The 15,433-nt window shown below is 41.5% G+C and overlaps 1 protein-coding gene across 1 annotated transcript in view; it reads right to left on the bottom strand.

The window, feature by feature from the left end:
* Nucleotides 1-9,438, bottom strand: part of LOC126416923 (cohesin subunit SA-1-like) — a 191,642-nt gene extending 182,204 nt beyond the window's left edge. Inside the window, exon 1 of the mRNA XM_050084806.1 lies at nucleotides 9,344-9,438. Within this exon, the coding sequence (XP_049940763.1) occupies nucleotides 9,344-9,438 (95 nt within the window). The remainder of the gene's footprint in view (nucleotides 1-9,343) is intronic.
* Nucleotides 9,439-15,433: the final 5,995 nt, after the last annotated feature.

Genomic DNA, 15,433 nt, shown 5'->3' with positions numbered 1-15,433 from the left:
ACAAAATGATCTTGTCTTTAATAGGTACTAAGTTACAAACAGGTAAGATATACGGTGGAACTGCAATTTTACATTATCCGATTTACATTTTTCGCAATTCTACGCCAAATATTAGTATTCCCTGTGAAAAACCCGTAAGATCAACATTTCTTCCTAGTAAGGTTTACCCCGAGCCTACATTCTTACTCATGTCTCACTTAACTTTGATTCGTTTTCTTCCTAATGATATTTGATGTGACTGAATGATATGTAAGTGGCACAAAAGAGAGATGGTTCGCACCATGGGTGGTGGCAGAGTTAAGGGAATATTTTAGGCCATTGTGGTGGGGGGAGATGTGAAGAGGAAAACCTGACGTAATCCATGATTAATGTTGCCAACACAACTTGCAACATTTAGCTTCACTGTGCAATTATGATACAACTAGTGCTAGGTTGCAGTGGTAACTAAAAAGAAGGCAGTCCATGAGAAGTGCTCCAGACCGAGACAATATGTGACGAAGTGGCTCTGCCACCATCTTTTCTTGTGCCACTTATAGCTCAGTCTCAACTTTTTGCTTGTATTTCAGATGTACTGCATTCAGCAACAATATCAACTGCCAACCTTTTAAATTCAAACACTGAGTCTCGAAAAATATGCTCGGTCGTAATCAAGGAAACTTCACTCATTTCTGACTCGTGAACTCCTATTGGCTGGAGACTTATTAAGTCATCTAGTAGCCAGTGCAGCCACCACACCACACTAACACACGCAAAATCAGCTTGTCTACTGGACATGTGGAAGGGGGAGCAGCCCTTACTGACAGGTGCGCAGGTAGTGTGAAATCATTTTGTGCAGTGCTGAAAATATATTTTCATGCAGATGATGTGCTATGACAGATGTCCCACGGAAATAGAACAAGGGTTTTGCGATAGCACATTTTAAAGACTTCCTTGTTCAAATCTGACATGATACAATGGCAACAACTACATACACTACTCATGTATATACTTTGCACCACACACATACCACACTCTGTAGATCATAAATATTGGCAGCAGTGATAGAGGGCATGAAGCGAAACTGTAGCACCTGAGCTTTGTTTCTAATTTACATTTTACACAGAGTATACAAATTCACTGAGCCAATTTCTAATCAGCTTTTAACGTCAATTAGGGAAGCAAACTTATTTTTTCACATATCTGTTTCTCTCAGCAAGCCTAAAAGAACACTTTAACAGTGGTGAACATCGGAAGTGCGGCTCATAAGAAAATCATTAAACAATAACAGCAATGGTGACAAAAGTATGTCATTAAGCAAATGTCCACATTTATGCTTATGGTTTAACCACTTAGCTCCTGTGATGTTTTTGGTTTAATTCAACATATTCATCAATTGTTGTTATTTTCTGGGTGAGTGGATGATCTCTAGAAAACATGTTTTGAACACATGAATGTCAGAAAGCAGCTCAATTAACTTTTACCTAACTACAATTTCAATTTTTTGATGAGTACTTGCTGTTACATATCTGTGATTTTTTAAGAACTGATGAAATTCATTATCACAAACTATTGTATAAACACTGTATTGTACATTTAATTTCCCTCACTTACAGATTCTACACAAACTATTGGAGAGGATTGCAATTTTTAATCATATATGTCCATCACATGTGTTTTTGCTCATATTTTTGAGGGTTTTTAACATTTTCCTTGATTATGCATTTTCCTCACTTTTGGGTTTTTGAAGTCTGGACTGCACAAAAACATAAAATAGCGGTTTCACTGTACTAGTGAGATTAAGTAGGTAAGTGAAGCACCTGTGACTGTACAAAGTAAAATTTTGTAACACAGTGAGATATGATAGTAACTGGAACAAAGAAAAAAGGAGCATGTGAGTAAGAGGGGTAATTCACAACACGGCCTTGGTGGAATTATGAGTAATATCTGAAGTTAGAAATGGCAAGTAAGGGAACTGTGCCTGGCCATTCAGTACTAAGCTTGGGTTGATGGCCACATTTCAAGATAGTTCATCCTTGTTCCCTTACAGAAGTGATGTAATACTTCATGTTTTGCATTGTAGTTATGGCCTACTTTAAGCAAGTGATATGCGAAAACAGAACCTCCTTTTCTCAGTTTCCAACTTCAGATTTATCTATTTAGAATTTGCCACAAGTGATTTTATATATTCCACTCATTTCCGAAGCTGGAGTTCTATCTTTACCACTGGGCAAAAAGTGACCTACAGTGTAACGCACATAAAATGATATTCTTGGGTTCCTGGATTTAAGCTTCCTGGTTAAATCCAGTGAGACTTTTCCTAAATATGGAATTTTGCACCATTTATTGTGTTCTTTAGGTGGTGGGTTGAGAACAGGGCAAAGAAGAAAGTACATCTGTTGTTTCTGCTTTCTGTGCATTATGGTGTCCACCAACGTAGCCATTGTTTGAAGCTATTTGTTTGATTGTATTTAATTCCATTTGGAAGTTGTCTTCACTCATGGTGATAGATATTAGGTGATGTATCACTGACTGATGCAGCACACTTAAGGGTCACTGGGTGTTGAGAATTGGTAGGCATTACAACATCTGTTGTGATAGGTTTCCTATGAATCTTGAAAGTATGTATACAGTCAGTGATGTCTGTGATTATATCTAAATAATGCATGCAGCTGTCCCCAAATTCCATTACGAATTTTATACTGTTGTGTTTAGTATTTAGTTGCTTCAGGGATTTTTTGAGTTGTCTGGTAGTACACATAACTTGAAGGAACATCACAGAAGCCCGGAAACTTAGAAAAGGAGACGCTACTTTTGCTGACCACCTGCTTAAAGAATGCAATATCTAGAAGGTGAAACATGAAGTATTATGTCACATCCATAAAGGAAGGAAGACAAACTATCCTGGAATAATGGAAATTAATAAACATATGTCTATCAGCCCAAGCTTAGTACTAAATGACTACACAGTTCCCTGACTAGACACTTCTAAATGCAGATACTACTCGTAATCTCACCATGGTCATATTGTAAATTACCTCTCTTACTCACATGCTCCATTTTCCTTTATTGCAGTTGCTACAATTTCTCCTGTTGTGTTAAAAAAATTACTTTGCATAATCACAGCTGTATCACTTATCTGCTTACTCTCACTAGTACATTTTATCTGTTTGTAATTTAAGACCTTTTAAAGATGAAGTTATTTTGTTCAGCCACAACTTTTAAGCCTCGCAACAAAGTTTACGGCTCAATTTATTTTCTTCTATGAACAACTGTTGTAATTTGTATATAGCCCATTAGTTACTGTGTCGCATATTTTATCTGAGTTAAATAATGTTACATCGCATTTACACTGAAATAGTCCCTTTTATTTTATTCCTATATCTGACATTAACATTTTTCATTTCTGGAAACGGAGATACTCGGTTGATACACCAGTTTAAAATCTTTGATCCAACAAAACTCCACTGCCCGCAAACGTATCTTTATACCTAATGACGGCATAACAGCCAAAAACCCCTCTGTGTAATAAATAATAAATATTGTAGGCTATTACACCAATGTAGAGTGTTTTTTCATTCAAAATGAATAAAATATTCTACCAAGAACCGATGGTACTGTCAATCAACACTGTGAAAGCAGTAAATTAACTTAGTATTCCCACCAGCAGATATCGTGATGGAGACAGACCAGTGGCATGGTTATTATGGCAGAACAGTGAGGGCAACAGCCATGGGGGACACATGTGATGAGTTGTATGGGCAGACTTGATGACGTAAGTGTTTACCAACTGGTGGCAATAAGCTGGGTGGGGCAGTTCTAATGTTGCGTTAACCCACTGCAGAACTCAACTTGCACCTTGTGCCATGTACTGTTGACGTGTGCTCAGTCATCAGCCACCAAAACCTGCCATGTGTTGTGTGTATCCACATGCACATCTGTACGAGGTTTCTGACCTTCTGCCTGCCTGTAGACTGACTCACATGGAAAGTTTTCATCTCCTCTTGCAGGGTCCTGTTCGTCGACTTCTTGAGCCACCGTCAGCCAGTACAGTTTCTTGTGACGACTTCTGTTCACTGGCATTGTCACATCTCGCAGGTACTAAAGTGGTGATGAAGGTCAGTCTTACACGTGTGACACTTCCATTTTTTTCTTCCCCTTTTATAACGTTAATTTTGGGCGGCTATATACGCGGCATTTCTGAAATGCTGGTAGGAACAGCTGTACCTACAGAACGAGCAGCAGAAGCAGCAGCACGAGCAGATGCAGGACCTGTTAACTGGAATGTGGAATTGCTTCATGACCGTGCCATGCTGGTGGTGGGCCTGACGCCCACTTTCTGCCTGTTTTGTGAGTCTATGGTAATGTGGAAAAATTACCTGTGCCAATTCTTGCTGTGCTACCAGGAAGGACATATCGTCAATCCAATCGATAAAGCCACGTCAGTATTGTCCAGCTGCGTGTGGTTGTATGAATCCGTACAAAATCTGAAGCCCTCCGCTGGGCGCGAAAGGCTCCTCTCTGAAAAACTTTGTTGGTTACTAATGCAGTATTTTCGACATCAAACTCATGTAGTGGTGGCACAGTTGCAACTTAACCAACACCACAAGCAGTTCAGACAGTCACACGCAGCCAAGATCACCGATGTGCAGGGTCTCTCACAAAAGTGTCATTGAGGGAGTCCCAAATGAGCAACATCATAATTATACTCGCTAATTCAGGATGTGATTGTTCAGTTAGCATCTGATCTTGAAGTCTCATCAAAGGCTTTCCCCTTGTCAATCTTCTTTAGTTGACATTTCCCACATTGCAGTACCACATGAGCTTACAGCAGTTGCAAGGCATGTTCTTTCCAACAACCGGCAGGTGGCGCAATTAGGCATGCATGGTAAACAGGTCCCGCTGTGCCACAGGGTTCCCCAGGCAGCCATCCCTCTCACCAGTCGCCATGTGTTCACGCCATTGACGATTCCTGCACAGTGACACCACGGCACTACCCATCTCTGCCTCCATCGCATTCAGCAGATTCGCATTGATGGCAATGTCATAATTCCTGCCTGTTTGGGTTCTTGGCATCACACTATTTTCACTCAATGAGTAAGCTAGCTGCCCTGCCTGGATTGTCTTTTGCTGCATGTTTGATGAGACTGCCCACAAGAGGAGGCTGTGTGTAGTGCATACTATGAAGTAGGCCACTTAGCACTTTTTTGTGACCGTCAGTGGGCCGCGGGACAGTCATCAGACATTCCATGTGCTTTCACTGGAGTATGGGACTGTCTCCCAAGTCCCATACATGTTGCTCCAACATATTTTGCTAACATTGGCAGTGGATGGGTGACTGGTTGAATTTCAAAAAGACTCTGGAGCGATGGTCAGTCTCATTAACTTATAGATACATGCAGGCTCTTGAGCTGCCCAGCATCACAACAGCCATTGTCAATTTCATGTCTTACAGTAAACAGTGTAATCCTTTGAGGGGGCAATTCTCCATCTCAACATGTTATTAGAATGTGGAACAGCAACTTACACTATTAGCAGACAATGTGCCATTGGTAAAAATATTTTTGGATTAGAGGCTTTTTCTGGTTTTTGCTTCCAGATAGTTTCAAAAGTCCATTTAGTGTTTCAGTAGTTGGTCCCTTTTCAAGATTTGGACTCCTTATTACGGTAGTACAACCGGCTTTTCGAGAATACCTTGGGTCGGGCAGAAAATTTTGAGGCACGTTTCTCTTAAGCTGTCAGCAGAGCCTAAAGTTTGTCGTCCCCACCCCATTCCCTTCTCCACAAGCGACAAGGTAAGGATTGAGTTGCAGCATTGGCAGGATCAGGGCATCATTCTCCTATTTCATCAAGTCAGTGGTCCACCCCATTGGTGGTGATTCAGAAGCCGACAGTGCCATGCACCTCTGAAATGATTTTAAACTGATGGGCAACATGCAGTGTGTCTCAGATTCATATCCAATTCTCTGGGCGGAGGAGTTGTTGGTGAAGTCATCTGGGAGCCAGTGTTTTTTATGCACTGACTTGTGTGATGCATACCTGTAGGTGCCATTGGATACGGCTTCCTTGACTTTCTTGGTACTTAACACGCCCTTTGGGCTTTACCAGTTTAATCACTTGCCTTTTGGAATTTCATCTGCACCAGGCATTTATCAGTTATATATGGAGCAGGTTTGGGAAAGTCAGCCATGACAAAACTCTTCCAGCTGGTGTGCAAGATGCACAAGACAAATGAAATATCCTCAGACTTACAGAAGAATCTAATAATTCTAATTCCAAACAAAGCAGTTGCTGACAGGTGTGAAAATTGCTGAACTATCAGATTAATAAGTCGTGGTTGCAAAATACTAAAAGGAATTCTGTAAAAAAAAAAAAAAAGGTAAAAATCAAGTGAAGCCGACCTCAGTGAAGATCGGTTTGGATTCTGGAGAAATATAGGAACACACAAGGCAATACTGATACCACAACTTACCTTAGATGATACGCTAAGGAGAGGCAAACCTACATTTATAGCATTTGTAAACTTAGAGAAAGGTTTTGCCGATGTTGACTGGAATAATCTCTTTGAAAACCTGAAAGTATCAGGGGAAAAATACGGGAAGTGAAAGGCTATTTACTACTTGTACAAAAACCAGGAGATAGTTATTAGAGTTGAGAGGTATAAAAGGGAAGCAGTGGTTTACAAGGGAGTTATTCAATCTGTACACTGAGCAAGAAGTAAAGGACCATAGAAAAATTTGGAGTAAGAATTAAAGTTCTAGAAGAAGAAATAAAAACTTTGATGTTGGCCGATAACATTGTAACTCTGCTTGAGACAACATAGGACATCGAAGAGCAGTTGTATGGAATGGACAGTGTCTTGAAATGAGGATATACGATGAACACCAATAAAAGCAAAACAAGGATAATGGAATGTAGTCAAATTAAATCAGATGAGGCTGAGGGAGTTAGATTAGGAAATGAGACACTTGAATTTCGCTATTTGGGCACAAAATAACTGATGATGAGCAAAGTAGAGAGGATACAAAATGTAGACTGACAATGGCAAGAGAAGCATTTCTGAAAAGAGAGACTTGTTATCTTCGAATACTGACTAAGTGTTAAGAAACCATTTCTGACGGTAATTGTCTGAAGTATAGCCATGTAAGGAACTGAAACATGTATGATACAAAGTTTAGACAAAAAGAGAATAAGAGCTTCTGAGATGTGATGCTATGCTACAGAAGAATACTGAAGATTAGGTGGAAAGATCATGTGTGGCACAACTTGACTAAAAAAGGGGTTGGTTGACGTGATACATGCTGAGACATCAAGGGACACCAATTTAGCACTAGAGGGAAGTGTGGGGGATAAAAATTGTAGAGGGAGGCCATGGGATGCATATAGTAAGCAGATTCAGAAGGAAGTAGTTGCAGAAGTAATTAGGAGATGAAGAGGATGGGATAGAGTAGCATGAAGAGCTGCATCAACCCAGTCTTTGGATTGAAGACCACAACAACAACAACTTTGGAGCAGTTAATTCAGGACATTCCCTGTCCCATAAACTACCTTGATGACATCTGGGTTGTAAGCTCCACACGACAGGAACATTTACAGGTTTCCTGTCTTCTGAAGAATGGCCCTCGTTACAAGCTGGAAAAGTGCAGTTTGTTTTTCCCAAAGATGTAATTTTGGAATATGTGCTCACCCCTCTGGATTATCAAAGTCATCGACAACCTGTCGGTACTAAAAAACCTGAAGGATCTCCAGACTTTTTTGAGCAAAATTTCACATTATCCTACACTCATTCTCCATGCCATGCACATTTACCATCCTCTTAAACAGCTTCACCAAAAGGACCTAATATCTGTCTGGTCTGCTCTTCAGTACCTCAAGCAGTGTTTGTGCTCTGTTCACTGTTTGTTTCTTTCACGCCATGTAGACCTTCAAGTTTGGCCTGTGATGTGTTCAAGTATGACAACATAATGGAACTGGATGGATAAAAGAATCTGCTCAACAAGGGCAGCAGGGGAATACACATATCAAAGTACTTAAATTTGCAAGCTTTCGGAGCCTGTGGCTCTTCTGGCAGAAGGGTTGAAGGGGAAGCAAAAGGGATGAAGTAAAAGGACCGATGAGGTTTAGCAAATGGGAAAAGTTTGCAAAAATCAACCAGAATGTCAGGTCAGGGAAGACTAACCGAATGGGATGAGAAGGAAACATTGATTGTTGGGAACTGCACCAGATGAAATGAAGGTTTTCAAATCCCAGCCAGTACAGTCTCCAATAACCAGTCTTTCCTTTCCATCCCACATGGTAAGTTTCCCCTGACACAGAGTTTTAGAGAACTTCTCCAGAATCTCCCAATTTCCTAAGCCTCACCAGTCCTTTCCCTTCTGCCAGAAGAAGGATCCACTGGCTCCACAAGGTTGCAAATTTAAATACTTTTTATATGTATTCTCCTGCTGCCACTTGATGAATAGATTTCATATCCACCCAGTTACATTAAATTTTAAAAAATTGATTATTTTCACTGATATATTAGCCAATACGGCAATGGGTGGTTCTGTCCCCTGGATGGCGTGAACAGCCCTTCACTTACGCATCAAAGACACTTTCTGCAGCACAATGCAATTATTCACAGATGGAAAAGGAGGCACTGGCTACTGTTTTCAGAATTAAAAAGTTCCACGTTCTCTTGTTTATGGCAAGGTTCCTCCTAATCACCAATCATTAACCAATGGCTTCTGCACTTAGCCCTCATGCCAAGCTGCCAAATAGGACTAAATTGCAAAGGTGGGCCCCCTTTCTCAGTAATTAATGCTATGACATTTGCCCAGTATGAGAGCACTGATGCACTATCACGGCTGCCAGTAGGGACTATTTGGGACTCGATTGGCAGGAGGCGCTTGTGTTTGCATTGGATGATACTTTGCAGCAAGCCTTCTCAGATTTTCCATCGACAGCATGAGAGATCACACCTGCCATGTCTACTACTTGCTTTTCTACAGCTGCTACTCACTTTTCTGGGAAACATTTCAGCTGTCCAACTGGTTTAGATGGCGCACGACTCTTCAGGTGTGGATCCTGCATGGTGTACATTTTATCTCTTACATGATCCACTCAACATTGCACATGTGTTGCACTGTGGTGTGACTTACATCAAGATGGTGTGACGTCTTGTCTACTGGCTTGGGATCAAACCTGACATCAAACACCTGGTGCAGACTCGCAGGGCCTATGCACCCAACCCGGCTGCACTACCGCACCAGTTTTCCCTTGGGCCAGACCGAGGGTACCCTCAGGACACGGTGCATATCAATTTCACAGATCCTTCTTGGGCAGGAAATGGTTCTTGGTAGTCAACGCTTTGCCAAATTTTCTGTACATAGCTAAGCTGTCCTCCACATTGTCGACTGTCACTTTGTCGACTATCACTGCCTGTGCATTATCTGTCATTTTTGCCAATGAGGGATCCCCCATGACCTTCATGTCCAATAACAGTTGACAATTTCTGTTGCGGGAGTTTGAAGACTCTTTCTTTTGTTACGGTATCCAGCACCTGACTACTGCCCAATTTCCCCTGACTTCTAACTCAGAGGTGGACGGTTTGTGTATACGTTCAAGACCCAAATGATGAAGTCCATGTCTGCCTCTTTCCATATCGACACATTGTCAAATTTCCTGGCTACTTAACAGTACCACATTCGATGGTATTTTTTGTGATGTCTCATTGTCACTGTAGGTTTGTACTATGGGAAGCACGGAGAGCATATTGTTTGGTGGCCAGTATCCCCTTCTATAACACTAACTGCACGCATGTATTAACAGGGTTCTTTATTCATAGGTACAAGAAGTTACTTAACTTGAGATAGTCCAGGTGTTGTGGAACAAGCTCATCTTTAGTAGTCCATGTTAGCCTCACTGCTGGTGAAGTACACTTCTCACTATGTACACTACTCTCGTCGCTATGTGCAGTCTGCAACTGAGCTGCGACTGATGACTCAGTGACTCACTGGATGACTGACTGGCCCTCCAGTCCACGACAGCGATCTAAATACTGGCAGTCGAGAGAGCGTTGGTGGCACGTTGCTTGTGAGTCTCTATTTGGCCTCTCTCCTGATAGGCATGTTGCTTGCACCTACTACCGATCTTCTCACAACCTTTTTGCTGATCGAAGTGCTGGGGCTACCTTATGCCAGCACAGTATTACTAAAAATAAACTTTTCATGGCGGCATTTTAATGTCATTCACACACTTTTACCACCTTATGAGGGTTGTACCAAAAGTAATGTTCCCATAGTTTTTAGAAATAGAAAACATTGTTTATTGTTACACTTTTGTCTATCTTTCAACACTCTCCATTTTTTCGACACACTTTTGAAGACGGTCTTCCAGCTTTTGTATTCCTAAGCTGAACAAGTCTCCCACCAACTTGCTGAGGAAGCGTGAGACCTCTGCTCAGACTTCATCATCACTCTTGATGCGTTTGCCACCTAAGTGTTCCTTTAGCTTGGGAAAGAGGTGATAATCGCTGGGGGCTAAGTCTGGGCTATGCGGGGGATGGGGCATAATAGTCCACCCAAATCACTTCAAAAGCTCATGTGTTTGACGAGCGAAATGGGGTCAAGTGTTGTCGTGAAGAATCACTACTCCCTCTGTCAGTTGTCCTCTCTGGCGATTCTCTAATGCTTGACGGTGTTTGGTAAATGTTTCACAATATCTGTCTGAGTTTATTGTTGTCCCCCTTCCAATCCCAAAACACAGTTGAGATAACCTTTCCTGCCGACTGCATTTGTTTGAATTTCTTTGGTGGCAGTGAATGGGAGTGACGCCACTGACAAGATTGTTGTTTTGTTTTGGGGGTGTAATGAAACACCCAAGTTTCATCTCCTGTGAGAATGCTTGCAGATTCCAACAACTTCTCCTTATTGCTTCCCCCATCACACTGTTGAAGGAACTTGCGAGCTGTCAAGGCGTTGCTCCTTTTGTCAGTCAGCATCCGGAGGACCCAGTGAGCACACACCTTGCGATAACCAACATTTCTGTTAAAGTCCTTTAAATTTTGCCATGGGAAGCTTCAGGAAGGCGTTCAACAAGTTCATGGACAGTGACTCTCCAATCTTTGAGCAGCCCACTGTTGATCTTCTGGACAACAGCATCTGAAACCGGTGGTCTTCCACTCCATTCTTCATCCTGAATTTCCATGCGACCCTCAGCTAAAGCCCTGCACCATTTGTGGACGTGCTGAACAGATATGCACTCTTCACCATAAACCTCAGTCAGTTGCCGATTAATCTCCACGGCCGGTAACTTCCTTGAATGGAGAAACCGAATTACTGCTCGAACCTCGCACTTGGCGGGAGCGGCAATCAACACTTCCATCTCTGATGGCTGCCACGCCAACACTGAGCAATGTAGTGAATCGCGGATGGGCGGGCCCGGGATGGGGGAACCACTGCACACGGCACTGTTGTTGAATTTAGCCTAGCACCTTCCTTTGAGGCTGTAGCTGATTGGGAACCTTACTTTTGGTACAACCTTCATACCTTCTCAGCAGGAGAAATTGCATGTTGAAAATTTGTGTCCTGTTTTGTGAGAGTAGCTGATACTAGTTGTCCAAAAAAGTAGAATTTGTGATATATGTTGAGAGAGCTCACAAAAAAAAACACAGCTGAGCTAGATTTGACATTTATCACACTGTACAGGCACACCCAGTACTTACATTTCTTTTTCAGTTTTATAAACTGTAAATAATAGTAAGCCACAATAACACCTTCTTCAGAAGAGGTTATACTCATACATCACCAATGTGCTGATAAGCATCATGCAGCAAGTACTTTATTGCAATATTTCACATCACATGTTCTATCGCCTCAATGAGAACAGCACCTGATGGCAGCATTTTATCAACTCAGCTACTGGCTTAAATGGAATGACATAAACAGTTGTTGGGAAAATACTCTGCTATTATGAATAATGTCCCCCGGGATGGGGGAACCACTGCACACGGCACTGTTGTTGAATTTAGCCTAGCACCTTCCTTTGAGGCTGTAGCTGATTGGGAACCTTACTTTTGGTACAACCTTCATACCTTCTCAGCAGGAGAAATTGCATGTTGAAAATTTGTGTCCTGTTTTGTGAGAGTAGCTGATACTAGTTGTCCCAAAAAGTAGAATTTGTGATATATGTTGAGAGAGCTCACAAAAAAAAACACAGCTGAGCTAGATTTGACATTTATCACACTGTACAGGCACACCCAGTACTTACATTTCTTTTTCAGTTTTATAAACTGTAAATAATAGTAAGCCACAATAACACCTTCTTCAGAAGAGGTTATACTCATACATCACCAATGTGCTGATAAGCATCATGCAGCAAGTACTTTATTGCAATATTTCACATCACATGTTCTATCGCCTCAATGAGAACAGCACCTGATGGCAGCATTTTATCAACTCAGCTACTGGCTTAAATGGAATGACATAAACAGTTGTTGGGAAAATACTCTGCTATTATGAATAATGTCAACTAACATATTTTCTTGTTACTAAATTATACTGCAATTTAGAAATAAGCCTTCCTCAAACTTCAACAAGATGAGAATCACGTTACTGTTACAACCTGAGAATAATTTTATTCTGGTGAAGGCTTACCTGTATATAAAAGTAAGAATCTTAAAAGTGTGCACAGAAACATTAATCTGCTTGTCTAATGTCATACAGACAAGCCGTTTCAAAAATTTTTTTGTGAACTGCTCCAGCTTCATACACAATTCAGCAGATGCATACAACGGGAGCAATGCCTAGAGTAAATAACAAAATTTATTAAAATTCAACAATAAATATTGATAATTTTTATGTTACTCAAGTGACACATAGATTGTAATTTCAGAAGAAATGAGATTACAGTCTTTTCAGTGGACATTTTGAAAAGCAATTTCTTACATATTCTCTAGGGGGGAAAAAAAGAAAAGAGAGAGAGAGAGAGAGAAGGAGAAGAAGAAAAAGAAGAAGAACAAGCACTTAAAAGGGAATGACAAAGTGTAAAGAAACTTCAAGATTTGAGAGGATAAGCGATATTATTTCAGTTATTACAATATCAAGTAAAATTTATAAAGATCTTGGTTGTAAGAACCCACTTATCAGTATGACATCCCATCCCCTCTGGCATGAACTTATTCAATTGGGAAGGGTGTCATAAAACTATTTATCTTCTTCTGAGACAATCTGGCCTACAACTATTGTCACTGCTTCATGGTATCCCGGGTAATGGCATTGGGACAGAGTTGATATTCAAGCTGGTCCCAAACTATTGGGGACAGATCTGAGATACTGCTGGCCACAGAATACCTAAACATCAAGTAAAAAGTTCGTAGACACACATGCAATGTAGGGACAAGCACTGTCCTGTTCGAAAATAACACCACAATATTGTCACATGAGAGATAATATACGGGGATGCAGGATGTCTGGGATATACCGCTATGCCATCAGAATTCCCTCAATCACTACATGCCATAGCATGAAGTTGTACCCATGGTTCCCACCATCATAATGCCAGGACAGTACATTGGAAGAATGGGACTTCGTCATACTCACTGACGATTGTCATCTGGGGTAGTTGAAGAACTGCTATTCATTGTTGAACACAATGAGACACCATTTATCAGCAGTCAATGCTTCCCGGTCACAGCACTTGTCCAAATGTAGCCCTAGTGTTGTGGTGTTAATAGCAGCCTACGCATGGGACAGTAATTCCCCAATCTGGTTGCTGCTAGTCTCTGACCAAAGGTGCAGGATGACACAGAATATTGCAGTGTGTCCATTACTTGTTCTCTGATGGTGGTTGCAGATGTAAAGGGGTTGCAATGTACTTGGTGCACAATATGGCGATCATCACTCGTGGGGGTCGGACATGGTCAACCGAAACCTGGACATTGAGTGTGCCTGCCCTCATGTTCCCGTGCAGTCTATCACTGGGTCACTGTCATATGCCCCACAAATTTGGATATTGCATGATTCGATCAGCTGACCATATAGTGAAATGTTTTTCTTGTTGTGGGTTGATTTTAAGTGATCAATATATTGCGAGACACTAAGTTTTACTTGTTCCGTGCAATAACAGTCATCTTCTTTTTCATATTTCCCGGTCACCGTCTTGTTTTCTCTTGATGATGTGGTCCTGCTATGCAATGCCATGTATTTGCAGCTGACTTCTTTCCCAATTGCAGAGGGGCGAGGGCTCTAATAGAGCTTCTACATTTAAACAACTCACTAAGAAATCACAAAACACGGTTTCTGTAATTCTTCTTTATTTAAATAAGTTCTCTACTCACAAATGATAATTAACAAAGCTTTGCAGACAACATGTTCATACATGATGCTTCACCAAAACCATAAGTTCGTACTTAACAGCAAAGGATAGTGCCCACATAACAACATTCGTTTTTCTTGCTCGACTATTGTCATCAGGTCCCTTTCTTCTTTGGAGTCCACGGCACCACCAAAGCATGACTACAAAGTGCAAGTGAACCCTCATTGGTCAGTCCAAATCACAAATACATCATCGCTTTCTATGCTGTGCCCGCAGGGTTTTCTTTCTCATATTTGCACATAAATTCCAACAAACCCGAGCACAGAAGATGCTCTTTATGTTACTAGTAAATGAAGTCACATTTTTTCACCTGCACTTTTTCATCGGTCTAGTAAAAGGAAAGTGAGATGTGTTGCTATGCTTTATAGTCACATGTACCACTACCGTGGAGACCCACAATGAGGCTGCTGTCAGGCACTTATAAAGCTGTCTCAAACATGTTCACCATATCTCCATGTCCTTCACAAGTATCACTCAACATCAACACTGTTCACTCTCCTTACATGCATTACCTGATATGGAAAATATGCAAAAAATGGATAGCACTAATGCATATTTTACCTGTGCATATTTTACCTGTCACAGAAACATGGCCAGTTGAAGAACATTTTTGCAGACAAGCAGCTTAACATTTTGCACCCCCTTCCCTCGCCCCCTTTTCCCTCATACACTTTCATCTGTGTCAGTTTTTGCTTCTAATTATGTTATGTATACAAATTTTGCTCTTGGACACCCTTCTCAACTTGGTGCCCCAAGCAACCAATACTAACCGAGCGAGGTGGCGCAGTGGTTAGCACACTGGACTCGCATTCGGGAGGACGACGGTTCAATCCCGTCTCCGGCCATCCTGATTTAGGTTTTCCGTGATTTCCCTAAATCCCTTCAGGCAAATGCCGGGATGGTTCCTTTGAAAGGGCACGGCCGATTTCCTTCCCCATCCTTCCCTCACCCGAGCTTGCGCTCCGTCTATAATGACCTCGTTGTCGACAGGACGTTAAACACTAATCTCCTCCTCCTCCTCCGCAACCAATACTAATTGTGATACGTCCTGTACAGGAATCTTCTAGTTATGGCACATCTGGTGCCCCTCTCACGTTGGCGC

This window comes from Schistocerca serialis, chromosome 8 (assembly GCF_023864345.2).
Source record: "Schistocerca serialis cubense isolate TAMUIC-IGC-003099 chromosome 8, iqSchSeri2.2, whole genome shotgun sequence".
Classification (NCBI taxonomy): Eukaryota; Metazoa; Arthropoda; class Insecta; order Orthoptera; family Acrididae; genus Schistocerca; species Schistocerca serialis.
The sequence above is the reverse complement of the archived record's forward strand: the minus strand, read 5'-3'. Positions and strand labels throughout refer to the sequence as shown.